Source organism: Falco biarmicus, chromosome 7 (assembly GCF_023638135.1).
Source record: "Falco biarmicus isolate bFalBia1 chromosome 7, bFalBia1.pri, whole genome shotgun sequence".
NCBI lineage: Eukaryota > Metazoa > Chordata > Aves > Falconiformes > Falconidae > Falco > Falco biarmicus.
The window spans coordinates 55,961,308-55,985,387 of NC_079294.1; the positions used below are offsets into that span (position 1 = coordinate 55,961,308).

Below are 24,080 nucleotides of genomic sequence, written 5' to 3' on the forward strand. Positions count from 1 at the left end.
AGAGTTGGACTTGACGATCTTAAAGGTCTTTTCCAACCTAAATGATTCTATGATAACAAGGCAACTTCTCGTGTTATGACACTGCAGCTCCTTGAAGAAAAGAGACCGCTATTTCAAATGCCTGATCCCTAACAGAATATTTTTCCATGGCTAATGTAGGTAGGAATAATGACAACTGATGTCTTCCATACAGTAGGAAAGAAATGTAAGAAGAAACTAAACAATGTTATAGCCTGAAGACAGTTATTTTACTTGTGCTGAGTGCTTATTTTGAAACTGTCTGTTGCACAGGGATCCTGAGCTGTTCTGCTGCTTTGTAAATTCAAGGTTGCCTAAAAAAAATGACACATCATTTTTATCATCACTGACACATGATTCCATCAAGTTGTATCAAATTAACATCTAATTTTGAATAGCACTATTAGGCATAAACATATTAGACTTCTATAACATAGTAATGAAATGTACCACTATCATAATACCACTATTATAATGTGTCAACAGCTTGCATATATTCTCAGTAAAAATGCATAAAAACCCTTTGTATTTTAGAAACACTGAAATTGTATATCCTTTTTTATTATTATAATTTCATATTTTTATAATTTACCAGGGGTTTCACACAGCTTCCATAGAATACATAAGAACTTTGTGTGATAATACTGTGGTAGATGATTTCAGGGTAGGCTGGAACTTTTCTGAACAATTTTAAAAGTCTGCCTAAATAAATAGTTCTCTTTCACTTAAAATTTTCCAAAGGAAGCCTAAGGTTTACATTAGCTTTTTGAAATCCCTGACTGGCTTTAACAATGGCAGTTAAGTGCACATCATGTACTGTGGCACATATAATCAAACTGAGCAAAGAATAAATGCTGAAATACTTTTGCTACACGTAGAGGAATAACAGCGAGCAAATTGATACTATTCTCAGTCAGGTATGTGTTGTATCCTAAGGCAGTATTTTCAGGGAAGGAACAGCACAGTACCTGTGAATTGGGATTTCCTGCACTGTAACATGTCTTTCCAAAAGAAGTTCTAGGAACTAAAACTGGCATGAAATCATATTCAAACCTTAGTCAATCCGGTACAGACTGAAACATCTACTTTGCAGTCCAGGTTGAACTCCTGTGATATGCTGACGCCAAACTTTACAGTATTCAGCTCAGAGGCTGTGGCCAAAGGAAGGAGAGAGGATTGTACCACACCCTCGTCACAGCAGACTTCCTGACAACACTCAGTCTTGGAAAGGAGAGGTATTACAAACAGCCCTGCCCAAAGACTGAAGCATACCAGTTACTTTCAGATACCTTACTTTCACCCGGGAGAGTTGCAATGTTGAATAAAAACACCTTTAACTTGCACGGTCAGTATCTGAGATGTAGGGAGGCATTTATAATGCAAACGTTTGGTATGTAAGGTCAAGGTCTGAAAACTGTTACTTAAGTTCCCTAAAAAATTAGAATAGACACCACCAGTAGATGCCCCAAAAGACATAATCATGAGCTGTATGACTGCTGTATGATAAAGTCACAATAAATTTATATGCTCTTTCCATTCAGAACTTGCTAATTTATTAATGCTATGAATATGCATAGTATAGCCAACAAATATTTTCAAATTAAAGTAATTATTTCACTTGGTAGCATTATTTTACCTAGACATAAATTAAAAACCCAAGAAACTACAGTATCTTCTATACTTACAAATAGAATTTTTCATCCCATACTGGATTCAGATTTCCAAAAATAGTCTTTGTTCTCCGCTTGTTTTTGCCAACTTGCACAGTAACATACGGGTCACTTGAGCCAGTTTTGTCCTTAGCCTGTAAGCCCTGAGCACAAAGAACTGCAACAAAAGGAGGGAAATGTGCTTTAGCCCTCATAGCCTTTCATTGCCAAGAAATAAATGAGACAATGACAACAGCAACAGGAAACAAAGACCTCAAACTGAGGGCTCCTGAAACAAAGCTTTCTAGATGAATTTTCCCAACATCTGTTACCCTGGAGATAGACAAGGCTTGTCTAACTACCCTTCTGGACTTACAAAATTTGCAAATATAGTTTAAAAGAGTAATACATTTAAAGATTCACTACAGAATGCAAAGCAAATACTTTTCTTACCATGCATAATTCAGATACTCTTCTCAAACTTTGGTTTAATCAACATGGCAAGTAACACAATGCTGTTGTATAACTTGGCTTGAGTCTAATAATTCCCTAAAATTTCAGTTTTCCCCAAATAAATAAATAATGATTTAAAAAAATTCTCCAAAGATCCAAACTAAAGTTTCCAAAATAAAACCTCCAGTTTTCAAAAATCTGCACTGTAGATTATGTAACTAAACCTGAGGGATACGATTATGACTGGTTTTCCTCATGTGAGAGATGAACCACGAGGATTTTCAGAATAGTTCCTATTCTGTCACAGACAGGGTGACAGTTCAGATCAATTATCATTAACTGTTTATGTATCCATCAGTCTTTCTGACAGTTAATGTTGGTGCATAATTAAATTATATGTATTTTGTGGCAAATAAAATACACACAATTTGATTTTCCATCATAATTCACAAAACTGGAAATCTCAGGAAAAAGCAGAACCATCAAATAGCAGCCTACCAAACCCAGAGAGCTGCAGCTAAAACACCTGCCATGGCTCTTGGCATCAGCAGAGCTTGATCTTATTGTTTTGCACGTATTATTTAAATCCTCTCAAGTGATAACATTTAGTTAACATTTTCTTATGTCAATCATTTTGAATAATGAGTCTCCCTTAGTGCACTCAGAAAAATGATTACATAAAAATGGCACCTTCTTACTCAGCAGATCAGCTCCCAGTGTGGGTTCAGACATATCTGCTGACTTCAGTGAAAAAAACGTAAGGTTCTGTTACGTTTTTCACATTCCTCATTCCTGAAAAGACTAACTCTTAGGAAACTACTAGAGCATATTTTCTCTTCCCCATTCACTATAGATCCAAAGGAAAATTTTTAGAAGGCAAGGAAGTATTCCTCTCCTATGCGTGCAGGAGATTTAAGTGCCAGCTTAGAACATGTTTTCCAGAACTCCTAACTATAATGCTGGCCTGAACACAAGGCAGCCATGAGTATGCTTTAGAGGCCTGGTGACAGTCCCAACACTCAACAACTGTTCTTTTGAGTTTCATGCACTGTCCCACACAACCTTCAGAATGGCCTCCCTTTTTCCTAAACCATCTGACTCACAATCCCAGATTTTCCCTAGATTTCTTCTGGCACATATCTTCTCTTCTTCAGCTCCACGTACAGTTTACGCACTGACCCAAATGTGACTGGGCTTGAGTCTGGACTACAGAGCTATGTGTAGCTAACAACACACCTACAAACTCTCATGGAGTAATTAATTCATGGTCCACTTGACCAATGTTTTACTTCTTCCCCTCCTGAACGCCAGCTTTACATTTCATCATTGGAAAGCAATTCAATCTCTCAGTGACCCTTCCTTGATGCATAAAAAAGGTTGCCATGGAATCTAAAAGTACTATAGTAAAATATTTCGAGCATGTAGCCCAAATACATTTATCGTTTCCAAATTATATACACATACCAGTGTGCTAATACATTATGTACATTCAAAACCACACACAAAACCAGAAAGTAGAAAAAATGTGAGATTAAGACAAAATAATATTTAATTTTTTTAAAAAAAATTAATGTCACAGAAAAGCTTTGGTTCTCACAAAAAGCATATTACTAATAGTAATATTTTTAGTGAAAGCAATGTGACTGAATATGCATCATTATTTTTGAAAATATTGATTTAACACTTTGTGATACAGTGATTTGAAGATCTGGGTGTAAGTCCAGTTTGCTTTTATACTCAGTTTTAATGGCTGCCATAGCTGAAAAAGATATGTCACAAGGACACGTAGATCCAAATGGAAGAACTGTATCACTGGCTGCACTTACTAAATCACTACACTCATTTTTAAATCACATCCACCAATTACACAAAAGTTTTTGTTGAAATTCAGCTGGTAAATTTCTGTCTTGCCTGATGTCAACCAGTTGTTCTTGCAAAGTAATGGGAAAGCGTTGCAGATTTATATTTTTAACAAATAGGTTCAAAACCCACTGGAACCTCTCATTTGGAAGATTTTTAAACAAGGTAGAAAATTCCATATCCAAGTTTTTTAAATCCACAGGTCAGAGTTTTTGTAGGTGACACACATCGGTTTTGGCAGCAAAATCACATATGGAAACATTTCCAAACACCCGTTTTCATAATGCCCTCACCATAGCATAAGTTTCTTTCAAAAAGCAGTTACTTTCTCACTCCTTGTTATAACGTCACCTTTACCTCGAAAGGACAGTTTAAACACGTTCACTTTTTCAAAAATATCTGCTAGGTAGCATACTACTGACAGCCAGCTGTCATTACAGAAAGACAGGGAATTGGAAACGCTTCTCTTTTTGTAAGAGGAAAATGTGTTTCTCATCTTTGAAAACCCTTTTACCATTTGCTGAGATAACCAGCAAACCTCTGTGCAGTGCAGAGGGGTTTTATTGTCACTCTCCCATCTCATCACTAAATACTGTAAGGACTTACTGTAAAGAAGAAAGACTTCACAGAAGCCATCAAGTTTGACTGCAGCAAATGCATTGAAACCTGGCTTAGGAAGTTTGGGGTAAGGGGTAAATGCAGAAAAACCTCTGATGTATTTATTTATTTATTTATTTATTTATTAATGATGAGTAGAGCATGATGCCAGTCAGGGAAGGAATTTACAGTCTTCTATAACTTAGGACCCAACATACGCTAAGCTATTTATGTGGAAGTACGTATCTGTGAAACACCAGCAGGAAAGACTACTGCTGTTGCCTTTCCAACTTGTTAATATTTTGCTCCTCAGGAAGCCTGGGTTCTCTTTCCATCTTTCTCTAAGAGCCAACAATTAGCTTAGGTTTGCCTCTAACTTTCTTCACTTGGTGTGGGAAATTCTCTTCAGGGTATAGTTGGCAAACTGAAGGAAGTGTTCACTTGTACCTGTTTGGCACCTGTGAGGCCACACACGGATGAAATATTGCTTCTGCACTTTGAAGGTCCCCAGTAAAACAGACTGACAAACTGGAGAAAGTCAATAGAGAGTTGTCAATTTGGTTAGGAGGCTGGGGCACATAACATATGGAAAAAGGCTAAGGGTCTTGGTTTGCTTACCCTAGAGAAACGAAGACTAAGAGGAGATCAAGCTGCAGTCCTCAACTACCTAAAGAGTATGTGGCAGAGACAATGAGTTCCCAGACAAGCCCCTCTAGTTGAGGATGTCCCTGCTCCTTGCAGGAGGGTTGGACTAGATGACATTTAAAGGTCCCTTCCAATTCAAACTGTTCTATGATTCTATGAAGCTGGACTATTCTCAAACCACACAGTGAAATAAGATGTCACATCCGTAAGCTGAAGCAAGAGATATCACAGCTGGATATAAGGAAAATGGTTTTACAATGTGAGTGGTTAATAACTGAAAAAGCTTTTCCAGTAAGCAGGACAGATTTCCCAAAGAGAATGTGGATCTCCATCCCTGGAGAGTTTCAGATCCAGTCTGGACAAAGCCCTGAGCAAGCTAATCTAACTTTGAAGTTAACCCTGCTTTTAGCAATTGGTTTGAATATACTGTAGAAATCCCTTCTAGCATCACTTCCTGAATTATTCTATGATTCATTTATCAGGTCATAGTTCTGAAGAACTCAAGTGAGTATGATTTTTACTTCTAAAAGAGAAGAAACAAGCCATTCAGCAATACGTGAGTTTTGTATCAACACTAGTAAAGTGATGTTTACCCAGCAGATAGACAGTCTGAAAACATTTACACATTTATGGAGTAACTTGTTAGAATGATGCCATCCATCTAGTCAGGGTATCCTAGCCACTTGTTTCATAAACAAAAGAGTATTTTTTTACAGAGTGTCTGTGTTTGATCTTACAGAGGATATATGAAAAATATCTTGTAAAATAAGTTATGAAAATTACCATATGTACAGATGTGAAACACTGGGCACCAAGAACTGACTTAAACATATCTTTTATGCAAGTTCCTGTTAAGTAGTGAGAAAAATGCATGTGTTACTTAAGCATACACCACTTATTTAAAAAAATATAGCTTTTGTTTCACTCATTTTTAGAAAAACTGACTAGTAAAATCTAAGAATAAGTTCCTAAAGTTAATCTCCTTATCCCACATAACAGGAATAATACAAATCCTGGAGAAAGGGTAAATATTTGATTTACTTTTAATATCAGAAAAGGGTTTATTATTTTTCATTACATTAGAACAAAATTGAGGCTAATTTAGATGTGAAATCTAATCAGTCCTTTAATGTTTCACATTACTGCCTTTCAATTCTTTGGTCTTTTAGCTTAATCTCTATTTGTCTCTAATCCAATATCACATAGTCAGGTTGACCTCTGTAGTCAGCTGAGCTTTTATTTAGATTTTCTGTGCTGAGGTTTTAATTCAAAAGCTGAAATGTCAGTCAGATGGCCTGGAAATCTTCATGAGCAACCAGGCTAATGCGGTTGTAAGCAATCTTGAGTATGTTCTGGGTGCGCAGGTTTCCCTGGCTCAGCATCACTAAACTGAAAGAATGGATGATGAGTTTTAAACTAATGGGGTCTGGAATTGCAAGCTGCAATGCTCTTAGCATCACAGCCATTGAAAACCCATAAATGCAGTTGTGGACTTTAACTCTTGCAGTTGATGACAAAAAGTTAAGCACTAGCACAGGAGATACTGGTAAGAGATAGAGGAGACACAAGACAACCATTTACTTACATGGCACATAAAATAATTTTGCCAACAGCTGTAGCTTAAACCTCTTCCAATTAGCATGCTACAAATTCAACTATTTATAGATGCACCAGGTATGCAAATGAACACACAGTTCCAGGTCTAATTATAACAAATCTTATTCCTGAACAAGGGGACTAGGAAAGAAAGAGATCCTAAAGCAAACATTAGAAAATTTACCTGTAATTGTTATTTTTGCTGACCATTTGGATGTTCCATCCAAAACACTTTGTTTTGCTGCTTTTGTATATTGTACAAAATCTTCTTTGGAAATATTAAACATTTCCTGGATCACTTCAAACACCTCTGGTCTATTTTTTTCTCTAATCTTCATTCTTTCCTTCATAGCACTAATAATATTCTGTGTTTTATCTTCTGCACCATGTTTGGAACTTTTCTCAGCAGCTCCTGAAATGAGAGAAAAAGCCAATACTTTTATTAAAAAGTTGCTATTGTATTTCTTTTTTTCCCCCTAGAGTCTCCAGCCAATTCTCGGTACTGCAGTACTCAAAGAAGATATGCGTTTCATGTGGATAATATCAAGCCTCCTGTATTTTTTCCTTGTGATATGTAAAATTATCAATTCATTTAGTTTAACATGACAGGTTGATATTCAACTTCAATCAAGTATGTGTTAAACCTAGAAATATTTATTGAATCAGTACTATTCAGTACTAATCGGTACTGTGAAAACATCTGAATATTTGAGTAACTTTTTTTACATAATTAGGCATACTGATTCTTCCAGAAAGGTGTGTAGAATTGTGCAATATCTTGGCCTGTCTGCTCTGTCCTTTGCTTCTGTTACTAGAATACGTAATATATATAAAGTACATAATATATATTACTATATATAAAATAACAGAATATATATATGTAAGAATATTTCTTTCTTTTTTTTAAGTCATAATAATATAATGATGTTTTCACTGCTTGCTTTCTCTCCTTTTGGAGTAAAATGGTACAAGAAACCATACCTGGTTCGTTAGGACAACCCACCCCCCCTCCCCCAAATTAGTAGAAACAATATTTAAGCCAGGTGTTTTCACCTCATTTTTCAGAGAATTTTTTGTTTGGCAGTGAGGCATTAATCCAAACTCTTGACATGCTCTCTCACAGTGGAGATTTAGCAAATAGTAGAAAGAAAGATGCATAGCAGCTTCAGACAGTTTCTTAACTGCTTAAAGATATATCTCAATATTTGCTGATGCTGTCTGCACTCATGGAAAGTTTTTCATTCCTTCCTGGAACATTGTTCATTAAAAAAAATATAATTATCACATAAATCCACTTAATGAAGCATTAAAACATCTACTGAATGTAAACATTCACTGGATTTAAGCATTTAGATTAGTTTAGGACTACCCTAACTGTCAAACAGTCCTGTAACACTGATGACATCCTCACTCTGGATCAGCAGTGCACTCTATCCCTTCTTTAAACATCGTGCATGAACAAAGGAGTGCTTCACAAAGCTCCATGTTAACAGTGGGATCTTCTGATGGCTATTTAAGGGGCTCTCCTATGCCTAGGCTCCTAAAAAGTAGACACGACATTATACTCGGGTTTCAGCTGAATAGATTAAAAGGAATGCTTTTCCAAGAACTCTAACACCGGAACCACCCAGGGAATTTCTGCAAGGAATACTGCGTCTAGTAGATGCAAAGAAGGTTCTGGGAAGAGTGAGATGAGGACAGAGAATCTTATGAAATTTAATTTTGCAAATTCATTGTGTTAAGAGTGATGTGAACCTGCATTACCCTGCTCTTAAGAACTGCAGGCCAGGGATAGGTTTATGAAATAGAAAGATGCAGATGTACTAATAGATGTAAATATTGTGGCAGTAGATAATAGAAAACCATCTAACTAAAACGAATGTATTTTCAAGAAAGTAATACATCGCTTTGCTTCAAAGGCTTGTGTCATGCAGCTGGAAACCTAGTGACAGAACACAGGTATTGCAGGGTCAGTTCTGAGATGCAGCAACACTTGCCCTCTTTTGCCAATACACTGGCAATTATTCACAGCTTGCTCCAAGTGCAAAATGGCTGCATGCTTTGTTTTCACATTACTACAAATTACCAGTGTAAAAAAAAAAAAAAAAAAAAAAAGAAAAATAAAGAAAAGAAAAAAGGAATCACTAAATTGTGGTATTACAACTCAATCATTAGACACCACACCTGTGCCGTAGTAGTATTAAATTTTAGGGCCTCTTGAGTGACCACCCAGAAAATAATATACCACAGGTATGGAACAGACAGGTTTCTCTCTCCATTAAAATTGTCATTACTGATAATTTCAGTAAGTAGATAAGGATGGTAGAAGAATTCAAAAGATATTATCTATGTGAGAATAACTTCTAGACTGTAATAACCTGAGGCGGTATGTCAAGTCTACCCTTATTTTATAATGTCTAGAAAACAAAGAAAATACTCAGGTGATTTGCTGATTTGTCTGGAACATCAAACCTACCACAGCTTTTACTGTTTAAAAAAAAAGATTATAGGGAGACCATGCTGTCACAGGTTTTATTCATGGTTCTTCCCAGGAGAGCTCTGAAGAGATTTCTCTCCCTAAAAAATCATACCTGGTCTCAGAAGCCCTTGAAAAGCCGACATGAAGTTCTTATAAAATGTCCTTTGTCTGTCAGAGGAAAGCGTTTCTGATCAATGTCTCTACAATACATGTTTTATTGGAATAACCTAAGTGTACTCTTGAAAAAAAACCAAAAAATGTCCATCTTGGAGCTGAGTAGTAGAAGAGAAACACTTGTCTAGTCGGAAGGGTATTAAAATGCTGAAAGCAAAAATTTAAATTCCTGCAGTGCTCAACAGGCCATTTTATCTTTCAATAAGACTGACATATAAAGCAAGATGGAAGAACACTACACATTTTATAATCAATGACACATTAACTCTTGCTATAGGTATTGCTAAATTTTAGCTCATGTTGTTAAATACTACTTGAGTGTTCAAGGAACGGAGTGTGACCATCGTCATCATCGTTATCACTAGCAGCAGTAAGTACTTTACCCTTCCAAAAGGTTGTGAAAACCTCATCCAACTAGCCATCCTCAGCTCCTGGGAGGATCAAAGTATTATTGTTCCCTTTAAATGGACAGTAAAATTAAGTTTAGAATTATGCTGAACAATTTGCTAAACCATTAGAATTCAGATATCTCAATAATGAAGAGGAACATAGTTCCTTCTTTACAATGGCATCAAACACCACTGTGTTCTTTTGATGGCGTTTTTTTGCTAAGGCGCTCTCAGCTTGCAATGACTAAAGAAGAAACTATTAATACATCTGTAGCACTGGAAAGGGTTATCTTTCAGCTTAAGATCTCAGTGAAGTCTTACAGAACAAATATTTTATGCTCTGGTTTCTTAACTTTTTTTTGTTATCTGAAGGTTTCTTAACGAGGATGAAAAAGAGGGAGAAATAAGGCATAATGCCGTAATATTGGAAAAGCATGAGGTGAGATACCAGATACCAATGATTCCAGATTGTCAAAAGGCTGAATTACATGGCTTCTTCAAGTTCCATGGCTACTAAATCTTGAGAAATCCTGATAATCTCAGCCCAAGTATCTCATTTTTTGAATACAGAAGAACAAAGTTCTAGGGATTAAGGCTTTTCCATGCTGAAAAATTACAAATTAGTAGAAAAAGAATTAAATGCTACCATGAAACCAAATACCAGTTAAAGAATTCTCTGGCGATTTTATCACAAAAGAGATGAATGCTGACCTGCCCAGAAAGCATGACAGGTGGCTCCTGCAAGATGTAGAAGAGCAACATCTTTAATTTTCTATTTTCTGCCCTTCCTTAGCAGATACAAAATCATAACCAAGTGATAAACTAGGGACACAATCTGAATAGCAATAATGTATTCCTGTTGAAAAACTTGCTGATTTTTGAGAGTACAGATAAAATTGGAATATTTGTTCAAACACAGCTTCCTTTAGGTTTTACTGAAAAATCGGCACAGCCTTCTATTTACCCTAAATTATTTATTGCAGCCATTTTTACATACTCTATTGCTGACAGTCTACCAACAGCTCTTTTCATGCAGCATTAAGACTAATTAAGACAATATTGTTACTTATATTGCATAGGAAGTTAATAAGCCCCTTTTACCCTAGGGACAGATACAAACAGATACAAACTCAACATGATTGGAATCAATTCTGATTTAAGATTGCACCTACTACGAGGAAAGGGATATCTTGTTGAAGATGAGAGGTCTAATGAAAGTACTACTGATTTTGTTTAAACCTAATTTAGAGCAAGTTTAGGTATTGACTTTAAAGAGCTTAAGATGTTGATTTTCTGCAGCCTACATTAGCAATCATTACATATATAAAAAATAAAACCACAGATGCTTGGAGACCTAGTGATTATGAGATAGCCAAAAGGATGACTGTGATAAATATAACCACAGTGAACCACACACATTTCACTTTATGATACTGTAGGCATCAGCTTTCTTCAAAATAGATTTATCTCTTAGATATTTCTTAGAAAGAGATTTAACCAACTGCACCGGTCAATTATTTTTTTCAATGGAATGTTGAACATTTTTAACATAAATGAAACAAAGCACATGAACCTCATTTTCAAAGTAGTATAACATTCCAACTCACAGAACAATTAATCAGCTGCAAAACATATGACAAGATGCTCCAAAAGGTTTGCATACCCTTTGCTGGGTAAAATGTTGGCTGAACAGCCAAGCCCAAAGAGTGGTAGTGAATGGAGTTACATCCAGCTGGCCACAAGTGGTGCTCCCCAGGGCTCAGTCCTGTTTAATATCTTTATCGGCAATGTGGATGAGGGGATTGAGTGCACCCTCATTGAGTTTGCAGAGGACACCAAGTTAGGGGCCAGTGTTGATCTGCTGGAGGGCAGGAGGCTCTGCAGAGGGATCTGGACAGGCTGCATCAATGGGCCGAGGCCAATTGTGTGAGGTTGAACCAGGCTCGGTGCCGGGTCCTGCACTTGGGTCACACCAGCGCCACACAGTGCTGCAGGCTTGGGGAAGAGCGGCTGGGCCCTGCCCGGCGGGAATGGGCCTGGGGGGCTGCCTGGGCCGGCTGGGCATGAGCCCCCCGGGGGCCTGGGTGGCCAAGGAGGCCAGCAGCGCCTGGCTTGTGTCAGACACAGCGTGGCCAACAGGGCCGGGGCAGTGACCGTCCCCCTGCGCTGGGCACTGGTGCAGCCGCCCCTCGAATCCTGGGGTCAGCGCTGGGCCCCTCACTGCAGGGGGGACATTGAGGGGCTGCAGCATGTCCAGAGCCAGGCAGGGGCTGGGGCACAAGTCCTGTGGGGAGTGGCTGGGGGGGCTGGGGGGGTTCAGCCTCGAGAGGAGGGGGCTCAGGGGGGACCTCATCACTCCCTACAGCTGCTGCAAGGGGGTTGTAGGCAGGTCTCTTCTCCCAGATAACAAGCACTAGGACAAGAGGAAAAGGTCTCAAGTTCAGATGGAGATTTAGATTGGATACTAGGAAAAATGTCTTTACTGAAAGGGTGGTCAAGCATTGCAACAAGCTGCCCAGGGAGATGGTAGAATCGTGTGGATGCAGCACAGCTATATGGTTTAGTGACGGACTTGGCAGTCATGTTAATGGTTGGACTTGATATCAAAGGTCTTTTCCAGCCTTAATGATTCTATGATTCAATTTCTAGACCATTGACCATTATGTATGTAATTACACAATTACACATAATACTGTATAAAACACTTGATAGTTATCTCTTTGCCACAGAATAGGTCAGCATTTTCAGGAAGCAGCAAATGAGAGTCCTAGCAAAGAAGCTCAAAATCCAGCAATAGCCCGATTCCTTGAAGAATGTGCAGACAATTAGCTTCAACTAGATTCATTGTGATCCATAAAGATTTGCTTCAAGACCCTCCTACAAGATGAATTTCATTTTTGAGAATATCAGAATCAATTCAGTGCCCCTTCTCCATGTTTTCTTCCTCCTGTACATAAACAGTGCTAAACAAGATGTGCATAAGGGGACAGATTAATTTAGGAAAGCTATTTCTACTTCCTCCATCAACTTAATGAGCAGTTAGTTGGCAAGTCTCTTGCACGTATCCTGTTACCAGCAGAAGTCCAAGCTCATCGTTTTAACTCATTTTCATGTCTCTAAGTCCAGGTAATTCCTGGTGATTCCCAGAAGAACTACGGTGTCAAAAGCCTACCTAAACTGGAGAGATCAATGGGCTGATGTACAATTAATTCTTTTTAGCTAGTTTTAAAATATACATAGAACAAAATGGGACAATTATTCAATAAGAGTGAAGAGGAACTGAAATGATGAAAGCATACCTCCTTTTGTTACAGTCCAGTTAAAAGAAGTTATTTGCACTTATTGAAGAAGCTACAAGTATATTCTTTATAACTTCTGAAAACTCACCACCAGAAATCATATTAACACTGCACAATATACTTTTATAATATTAGATTTTCAAAGCAAACATTCTTTTCTCACTTGTGAAACTGTCAAAAGCTTAGCTGTCAAACACTGCCCAGTTTCAACCGTAGTGTTGAATCACAATTAAACACAGTTAAGCAGTTTGATTTAGACATTTGTCATTGATTTATGCTCCACGGGGTCAGCTGCTCTGGGAAATTGTGATTAGTCCCTGAACAAAAGGAAGAAAGAAGATTTGACTGGAATATCTGTGTACTTTTTCTACATGTAGAAGCTAGGTAAACTCTCAAGACATTAACAGTGAACAATGTGGAAGAACTCCAGAGTTGTAAAAGCCCCTTCCATTCCAAAATCAAAATATCAGAAAGTTTATAGGTCTAAATTTTTTGTTGTTTCAAGTCTCGTGTAGTATTTATATTGCAACCTCAGATATTTTTGGAGGGGAATGCATGGTGGCTGGAATCAATTTGGCCAATGAAAAAGCAAAGACAAAAGACTTCCTAACTATTTTTTTTTTTCCCTTAAACATACATGATTTGATATTTCGAAGGGACAAGATCCTATTTAATGTTTCATATTTTTGTCTATTCTGTAGCACATTAATATGACTATAATAAGTATTAGGAACTTTTTTTCATCTTTGTTTTGACATTTCTTTTGTTACGAGTTAAACAAAACAAAGAGGGTTTACATCATGTAACAAATTACTCTAGATGTTGCCATAGGCAGTGGAAAGTAAATAATGCACTCATGCTACCAAGCATTATTTCGTAACTCACCAGCAACGTTTGGCAAGTTCCAAGGACAAAAGCAGAATTAACAGAAGGTATTTAATGAACTTTCTGGCTAGCTCCTCAGCCAATGAGTATCAACATGCCTTCACGGATGATCTGGCCTTTCATTTCAGGAAATGTCTGAGTGTGTGCACAAAATCAAAAGGTGTGAAGTATTGCAAAGCTTTAGCTGTCAGGAAATACTCACTCTGCAAACAGTCTGCGTTTAGGAGATCTTGGCACTTCTCATGACATTTTACACCACATTCGGTGCACCTCATGCCTTGTCTAGCTATGCCCCAAAGTAGACCTTCACATTCATAACAGTATGTGGGAGTTGTAGCTGTCCAAACTTCAAAGTTATGAGGTGTAGTTGATGATATTGGATAGATCAAAGCCTGCAGCGTCTTCTTGAAGACATGTATTTTCTGTTGGGTAAGAAAAAAAATAATCAAGACTTTGGCTGAAGTATTGCTTAATACAAGTGAACTGGAGGCTAAAGTATATGTCATTACACTTACAATGTTGCAAAATACCAGAGTATGCATTGAAGTATGAACTAATTTGCAAAATACTGATTTATTCATTTTGCCTTGCACTTTGAAGACAGAATAACTGGATGTACATTTTCACTGATTACAGAAACAGGAGAATTAAGTTGGAATCAAGTCAGTCAGTTAACAGAGTCCTATGTGTTTTTCCTATTTTGAGGCAGAAATTTAAAAAATCATAAGTGTTGCACTCACAGATGCATTTTAAGTAACTACCTAACACATTACTTCTGAATATTTAAATACTTCCTACAGGAACTCAGACACACTGCACAAAATTAACCTCAGTTATACACAGTACTATTCTTTAATATTTTGTGTGTATATAATCTCATCAAATAAATGCAGGCTAATTCTGTGTTTCCATTTTGTCTGTATCCCTATAATAACATTCTCACAACTTCCTTTTTAAGCACCAGGATGCTTTTTAGCTATAAACAATAATGATCCATACTCTTAAAGTTCCACGCCCATTTCTTGGACCGTTTAGCTTAGGACACATAACTAGTTCTAGCAGAACAATTATTGGCTATTTACTAATTAGTACTGCAAACAACCTGACTCTTAGCTACTTAGTGCTTAATAAGGTGAAACCAAAGCAGTCCCTGAAGTTTTGTGTATAAAGCACAGGCTTAGATGGCCACAATGGTCTGGTTTGTTTATTCAAGCTTTGTTTTTAGGCATTCAGATATAAGTCCTATTGTTTTATTTGGAACAAGAAATACTCAGCAGCCTGTAGGCCGTACTCAGCACCACACAATAATACAACCTTGGCAGTCTTTTTTTGTTTGTTTGGGTTTTTTTTTTCCCCAGTAACTGCACACATGCCTGCCATAAACGTATTAGAAGTTCTAGATCCATTCCCTTATAAATGAATACATTATTTTTTCACAAAGAAACCATATTAAAAAAGGTAGCACAGTAGGAAATGGGATATTTCTTAAAGTCTGTCCGTCCTACCACCTCTTCAAACTAGGGGACAACATTTTGGAATTTGTGTGGTTTGTCCATATCAGCTTTAGCATCACCGCCACAGTTATAGATAGCATAGAAAGCAAGGCTAACTTATTCCATTAAGTATTTGTTAACACTACTGTAATTTTAATATTCAATTGTGGTAAGTATATGCCAAATGCAAGATATTAGCCTAAAAACATGCTGACATGCTCTTGGTTTTATCTATCTGCATCTCCGCTCAAACATATGAAATATTCTTCTAATAATAAATTGTCTGATAGAATATTTTTGTGTGCATATCTGCATAATGTTGCACAGAGTCATCAATTAAGGGAATTTTGCTACCCCAGAAAACTATTACCATGTAGTCACAAATCTACTGATTCATAGGTTCAGGCACTACAAATAGAAACAAATATTAAGTACTCCCACAGCTCTTACTGAAGTTCATAGTTACATGCTAAAAACAACATCCATCCTGTGAAGCCTGGCCAAATAAATGTGGTCAGACACTTCATGGACGTTTGATCCTAGCACCTCTGAGAACACTGTAGAACCAAACTTAGAAAACAAGCTGAATATAGCAGGACAGACTAATACAAATATTGAATTGCTCTCCAGGGTGCTTTCTTAGCCTTTCCTCCACAATTAGCCACTTAGTAACTCCCCTGAAAGCAAGCAAACATCTGCACTGGTTTGATTTTGCAGACCCTAAAAGGGACTGTGCTCGTCATGGACACCTAACTTGGCAAATGTCATCCTGATGTGTTTCTCACACCCTTGCCTCCCATGTCACAACTTACCAGCTACAGGGATCAGAAAGAAAATGTCAAGAGCAACCTAAAGTGAATTTATGCAGCTTGTTGAGGAATCATTTTTCTCAGAAACCACCAGGTCTTTTGAAGATTCCTTTGCGGACTACAGTCTCACACTCCTGAACTCTAGTAGTATCTGTACAAATCTTACCCTTTCATACTGTTCAGCTTTGATGTTTTTTCACCGTATAAATAATTTTAGAATTTTGCCAGTAACTTTTGTCTGTTTCTGAAATGGCAGCAAGTATTGAAATGGCACAGCTCAACAGGCCTTGAAAAAAACATCTGAGGGTAAATGAAGTTTTCAGCTGAAAGACATAATTTGTAGATCAGTTTTGCTGCTGAACATGATCTTTCCCCTGTTGTTAATAAAGAAAACTACAATTGTAAAGAAGAAATTTATCTTACTGTCTAGAGGCTTTCATTACTAATACTCTTCTCTCTTTAAATGTATCTATTATATGCATTTACTGAGCTCTGGGCATAACATTTAGCACTGTTAATATATAGGTTTATTTAGTTATCTGCTTATCCTCCAAAGTGAAGTTTATTCCTGTCACATATACTTCTTCAGTATCTTTGATGTATTTTCTTCACAAACTTGCATCTCTTTGTTCAGCAAAGCAATTAAATGAATGCTGAATTGAAAGCATACGTTTAAGCATCACTGAAGTTAATAATTTGACACTGCTTAAAATGTCTTTGGATCGGTGCCTGAGAACATAAAAACTTTTTGTGTCATGAATGTGTTATACCAGGATAACAATGTCAAGTGGCAAAGCTCAAATCATTTAACTCCAGGTTTTAATTGTTTGAGTAAGTGGCATTTAATTTTTTAATAAAAGGCATTAGTTCAAAGAATTTCAGTACTGATTCTAACCTGCTTCCATCAGAGCCACTAATATTCCCTCCAGAAAAAGCTGAGGGAGAGTAAAAACCAGAAAAGCCTTAATCGGAGGAATAACTTGCCCAAAGGGGATTTTCTTCCTTAACTCTCGCCAGTGTCTGCACTTCATCTGGTTTTGTGGAGAGTATCCAGAGAGTTCTTTTATGCCTGAAAATGTCTGTTCTTTTTGTTTTCAAATGTTGCTCTACCCAGTCTTAATGGTGCCTTAGGGCATTAAGTTCTGCTGGCTACTTACAGACCAAGTAGAAAAGTATTACTTTTTACTTGTTTTAAATATCTTGCAAGTAGTTTTACTGGCTGTACCATTACATTTATTTTCAAAAGAGTATCCGCTTCTTTTTAGTATGTTTAGTAAGGGCTGGCATACAACAGGCTTCTCTTAGTCACCTCTTCTCTGAATTAGCTTTTTTCATTTTCTAATCAAATAAGCTTTTATGTATCTAAATTTTATTTGTTGTCTGCCTTCAGACTTTTGTCTTTATTTAAGAATTTATTAAGAAATACCTATTTCTAGTACACAATTTTTCATATGTCCTCGTTCAAACTGAGGCCAAAAAGCATAATGGCATAAAAATACATCCAACTTATTTTTCCCTTTCCTCCTGAATCAGAGTTCAATATTCTCTCCTGATTGACAGCAAGCATTGAGAAATGATTGCACTAAGCTCTCCATTGGGATCTGCTGTCTTCTTTTTTCCTCCTGAACAGTATCACTTAAGTCAGAATCTATAAGTGTAGTCCTAATTATTCTTTCTTGTACTGAATTAGTTGGCAACTAATATTATCTCCAAAACTTGCACCTTTAGCCTTCCAAAGTCAGTCTGGTAGTTTTTTGCACGAGGGGAGGCATGTAACTGTATTTGTTGTCATAAAAGGTGGTAATACTTGTAAGTGGTTTTCCTAGTGTCACAAGAACGGTTTGGGTTGGAAGGGACTTTAAATATTACCTAGTTCCAACTCCCCTGCCATGAGCAGGGACATCTTCCACCAGAACAGGTTGCTCAAAGACCTGTTCAACCTGGCCTTGAACACTTCCAGGGATGGGGCATCCACAGCATCTCTGGGCAACCTGGTCCTGTGCCTCACCACCCTCACAGTGAAGAATTTCTTCCTAATGTCTAATCTAAATGTACCCTCTTTCAGCTTAAAGCCATTACCCCTTGTCTGATTACTACGTGCCCTTGTAAAAAGTCCCTCTCCAGCTTTCCTATAGGTCCCCTTCACTGGCAGGTGCTATAAGGTGCCCTGGCACCTTGTCTTCTCCAGGCTGAACAACCTCAACTCTCTCAGCCCATCTTCACAGGAGAGGTGCTCCAGCGCTCTGATTTTCTTCGTGGCTTCCTCTGGACTTGTTCCAACAGGTTCATGTCCTCCTTAAGTTGGGGGCCCAGGGCTGGATGCAGCGCTGCAGGTGGGGTCTCACGAGAGCGGAGTGGAGGGGCAGAATCCCCCCCCCCCCCCCCCGACTTGCTGGTCACACTTCTTGTGATGCAGCCCGGGATAGGGCTGGCTTTCTGGGCTGTGAGCGCACATTGCTGGGCCATGTTGAGCTTCACATCTACCAGCACCCCCAAGTCCTTCTCCTCAGGGCCGCTCTCAATTCATTCTCTGCCTGTATTTGTGCTTGGGACTCCCCTGACCCACATGCAGGACCTCGCACTTGGTCTCGTTGAACTTCATGAGGTTTGCACAGGCCCACCTCTCAAGCCTGTCAAGGTCCCACTGGATGGCATCCCTGCCCTCCAGCATGTCAACCACATCACACAGCTTAGTGTTGGCAAACTTACTGAAGGTGCACTCAATCCCACTGTCCATGTCATTGACAAAGATTGCTGGGTTTTGGTGTTTTTTTTGTCTTTTTGACAAAGATTGTCATTGACAAACGGCACTGGTCCCAGTACTGACCCCTGAGGAATGTCACTCATCACTGGATTTGTTTAGAAGACATCTTTTAATAAAGATATGGAGTATCTTAGGGTCTTTTACTGAACTAAGATATTTTTGTAGCAGCTGTAACATTGATGGAAAAAGTCTTTATTTTGTATCACTTGCATGGCATAATTTCATTCTCAATAATTTTCCCGCAGCTTTTAACTTCTTTTTAAGATTCCATAGTTCTTCTCTACTTTATCAACCTTTGTTGCTATTTTGAGATAGCAGAACTAAATACCTACTGCTCCTACTGAAAGATCATTTCAAACACCAGCTGTTTCCTACTCATCAATTCACCTCTGAGCACTACCTAACTGCTCCTTTAGGATCACCATATAAACACAGAAAGTTCACAATAAATCAGAGAACAGTAATGGACGTGTGTATACTTGTGCTATGGGTTTCAGTTTCCAGAATATCTGTCAATATATTCTGCTCTTCCAGTTCTTAGCAACAGTGTAAGAAAAATTCAACACTTCATTTCTTTCAATTTAGGATACATTCTAGAAGGCTATGTTTCACTAGCAATTTAAGGAACATGAAAGAGGCCTTTATTCCTTCAAATTTGTGCTTTTGCTTAGTTCAGCCGTGTAAATCTGCTTGCATCACACTTTAAGTATCCCTGAAGAAAATGGCACCTGTTGTGTTTTTGTTTAAAATTAATGTCTTTTGCAGAATATGTTAAGTCAATAAGGGAAAACCACAACACAGAGGTTTTACTAGCTGTAAGAATACAATTTTTTTTCAAAAGGTTCTTCTGGGCACTTCTTGTATGAATTAAATATTTCCTTATCTAGAATCACATTGTTATTTAGCAGCAGTTACATTTACAAAATCAAATAATGCCTGACCACCTATAAGAACTGGGGAAAAAAATAATAATCACACAGAAATCTTATTGCAGAGTCCTGTCATTCTAATTGTACTCACGATGTGAAGAGAAACTTCAGGATGCCGAAAGACTGCAGGTAAAGCATGGTGCAGCTGGACTATTTAAAACAAAACATTTCCCCAAGCAACTACTTTGTAAAACAGAAATTTCTTGCTTAGTCTCTTCTGACCATCATTGATATGAGTCAGCAGAAGCAAACCTGGTCTTGTCACTGTGAACCATGCAGCAAATTTTGCTCAAGATCCCTGAAAGTGGCTACACAATAAATGGAATGCTTGTACACTCAGTTTTATCCAGTTTGGAGTGTCGAAGGCTGAAATAATTTCTGAAGAGTTTTGAACAAAAATTTCTACATTATTTAAATGACTTAAACCTGCCATTGAAAACACTCACCATTTCATCATTGTTTATGGAGGTCCGGATGAGCATGGCCATGGAAATACCAGATTTTCGGGCTGCAAGTGTCTGTTTAAAGCAAATGCGAAACTGTTAAAAATTATACTGGTAACTCCAGTTGTTTAATTTAATGGAAGGCAAGAAGTACTTGACTATGCTATTGAATTTAAGCAAAACTGTAAGACTTACAAAACCTTTTAGTTAATGTTTGCAGCACACAACTTTTAAGGTTTCAGTACATAACGCAAGCATGATTTCTATCATCATTACTGTTTATTTCAGCAGTGCCCAGCTGAACTGCCATTTCTAATATAAAACCTGTTATTCAGAGGTTTATGACTCATTTTTTTTAAATCACAGGCTGTCACTGTTTTTCCGCTTTGCCAACCAAATTAATGTGGTACAAGGATAGGCATCCTGCCCTAATTTGGGAGCTGTCTGTGCCTGCAGCAACATGGGAGATCATTTTGCAATAGTCTTATGGTTCAAGTTGTCAGTCCAGATATTTTTTTGTAAATCACTAAGCACTTTTAAACTGTATGTATGTAGATAAAATGCTACTTGTCTTAAATAAAAAGTCTTTGGGAAACCTAAAAGTATTTTTTTTCCACAAATACAATATTTATTCAATACTACGAATAGCTATATGGAGAAATAAAAAAAAAAAATGGTTCTTGGAAGGAGGAAACCAGGATGGAATTCTGCCTCAGTCTGTCCTCTTTTGCCCACATGATGTTATGGGTATAGGAACATCTCCCAGTTTCGAAGACTACACCCCATTTGCTCTAGTATAGTACATCAAAAGCACACAAAATAAAACATTTTTAATATAGAGTAAGGAAATTTTATCTACCCTACTGCAATATCCCTGTAATTTAAATGGGTCCTTAAGAATGAATTAGAGAGTATAGTGATCAGAAGGAAAGAGACCCCAAGGAAACAAGTTCTGCGTGTTTTCCAAATAATATTTCAACTCTGAATAGCACCTCTGCTATCGGTAGTCCTTTTCGCCTGACAGAAACAGGTCAGATTTATTCCACTGTACAAAATATTAACCATACACTGCTATACTACTGTATTTTACCAGCAAAATTGGGCCTATGCATCCCTCCCCCTAGTCTAAATCATCCCAAGTGTGCCTGTATACTTGTGCTTTATCTCTGTTCTTCCGTAATCCAGCGTCTGCTTTGTCACGTATTGCTGCTCTCAGTCTAGCAGTGGGAGGATGATCAATTACACCACCCACTAACCAGAAGTCTGTTGCCTTTGTTGCGAGGATACAGACTTTCACCTTACCATGAACTGGGTCTCTGTAGTCCACCATTATAGAGTTTCAAAGATATTTTGCATATGACATTCTTATTTTTGTGAAATATATATTGGGTCAGAAGCATTTTAGGCTTACACCAGCAGAGGAATTGCATCATTAATCTTTGGATGGTGAGACAATTCTGGTTCCTTCCCATTTTATACTTTTAAATACTGACATAATTTAAATTGATTTTTTTTATTTAGAGATATTAAGACTGTTAATTTTAATTTTAAATGTTCACTTCCCCCTGAGAATGTACCCATTCAATTTTCAATACATTTCCCTTGATGATAATTAAACTTGCAGACAGACACAAAATTATTAATCTTGTGAAACCAATTATGGGGGTAAGAAGTCATCCCCGGCACAGAAATATTTGATTTGATTCATCACTGTCCTGCCACAGTTACCATGGCATGCAAAGACGCCCCCGCCCCTTCATTTTTCTTTGAGCAGTTTACCAAGTCTATGCCATTAATTTGCTATCAGTTTTGCCACTTTTTTGTTAATAAATAAATAATCGTTTGCTTCTCTGTGACCACCTTTCCCTTCTATTTCCGTGAATATGAGAAATTAATTAGTGTGCACCAGTGAGATTGACAAAGTGACAGGAAAGATGAAACAGTGTCCAGGCTTTGCTTTTTCAAACTTTTTGTGACAATACCTAATGCTACAGGACCTATGCATCAAAGTGAGAAGTGACAAGCAAAAACGTGTTGGGAACATTAAGAAGAAAAGAAACAATTTTCATAATCGGTAGAGTGTTATGTTTAAAAAGATTAATTTTAAAAGCACTCATCTTCTCATCCCTCTTGAAGCATATTTCTTCCCAAAGTCTTGGAAAGTAGTCATTTACATTTACTTGCCTGCAGTATATTGTATAGTTTTGACCTCTAGTCTTCATGTCACTTATACTTAGAGAAAGTGATTTGATCCTTTTAGGTCTAAAATACACAATCCTAGCTATTTCAGGCTATAGAGCAATATGGACTACTTGTCAGGGCAGGAATACAAAGGGCAATAATAACATTAACCTCATATATAAGGCAGTGAATCCTACTGTGTTCTGTCCTCCAGCAACATATCAAAGTACACGAGGCAGCAGGAGAACTGCAATTTCATGCTATCAGTATAAGTCAATAAACAGATAACTATTTCCTGAGAGAAAAAGGAAATTTAGGGAAGAAATTCTGACCCTGTCACGTGTTCTTGAGGCCCAATTCTCCCACGGACTACTCCCAGAATCACGTAGCTTAGCCTTTTTGCTCCTTAATCAGAAGTGTGTCTAAAATCATAGTACAGTGACCTATATAAAATAACAAAGTCTAATAGGAAACAGATAATTAGGCTGTTCTTAATAAAGTGTTTGTCATGCTGAAAGGATAATAAGAGAAAGTGATACCTAGAGGGATTTGTGATAAACCAGTAAAGTTAGCAGTCATTAGGGATTAAATTTACAGGGGTTTTAGTGAAAGAACTCACAAGAATTACTTCCATTTATGTTTCACTGTCAGAATAAATGGTATCTTCAAGAGAAAGCCCATAAATAAAATGTTTCTGAAATACTGTAGTTGGTGATAATTCAAGAGCTTGAAGCACTGAACACACAGAGAATAGTGTCTGTTCTTAAGAATGGAAAGAAGCAAGGAGGAATGAGTATTTTGGAAAAAGAAAGGGAAAAGTGCTGCCAGACTCATTTATGGGAAATAAGGTGACAGGTTATGAATGTAGCAAGACAATTTTTCCCCCTCCTTCCCTTCTGTTTTTAAATAGTAGCAGGGAAGAAAGGTAAGTGCAGGTCATCATCTGGAGCCTCCATGAAGAAAGTTCAAATTGCCAGAACATCAAAAGAACATAGTGAGCAACAGAAACCTGAAGCCTTTCCATACTGTCTTTTAACAGGACACAAGACTTGTTCAGCAGTTTACACTTGCTCCCTCTCAAAGCGAAGTTCAAACACTACCTCACGTCTTTCCTTACATGGGAATTTGACCTACAGAGGTTAAAGATCTCCATGCAGGTACTATTGTGTCATAAACATATGGAGAAATTTATACAAAATAACCCAACAAAACCAATAAGAGAAGATGATAAAGCACAGCATTGTCTATTTAATTTTTAAATGTTTTAACAAATTCCTGATACATGATGTAAAATAACTTGGCTTCCTTGGTGCTCAAGTCCTTTTAGAGCCCCTAATAACTTGTGTCTACACTGTCTTATGCATCACCTTCAATTTTGCCTTAGCAGCTTAAATAAATAAATTAATATAACTGGAAG

General features: G+C 37.5%; 1 protein-coding gene across 2 annotated transcripts in view; it reads right to left on the reverse strand.

Annotated features, from left to right (window-relative positions):
- The window catches only part of UNC13C (unc-13 homolog C), a 178,726-nt gene that overhangs the window by 113,231 nt on the left and 41,415 nt on the right, over positions 1 to 24,080 (reverse strand). For both annotated transcript variants that reach the window (XM_056347091.1, XM_056347090.1), the window contains exons 5-8: positions 20,486 to 20,557; positions 14,247 to 14,466; positions 7,003 to 7,230; positions 1,704 to 1,845 (exon numbers count right to left, since the gene is read on the reverse strand). In XM_056347091.1, the coding sequence (XP_056203066.1) occupies positions 1,704 to 1,845; positions 7,003 to 7,230; positions 14,247 to 14,466; positions 20,486 to 20,557 (662 nt within the window). The remainder of the gene's footprint in view (positions 1 to 1,703; positions 1,846 to 7,002; positions 7,231 to 14,246; positions 14,467 to 20,485; positions 20,558 to 24,080) is intronic.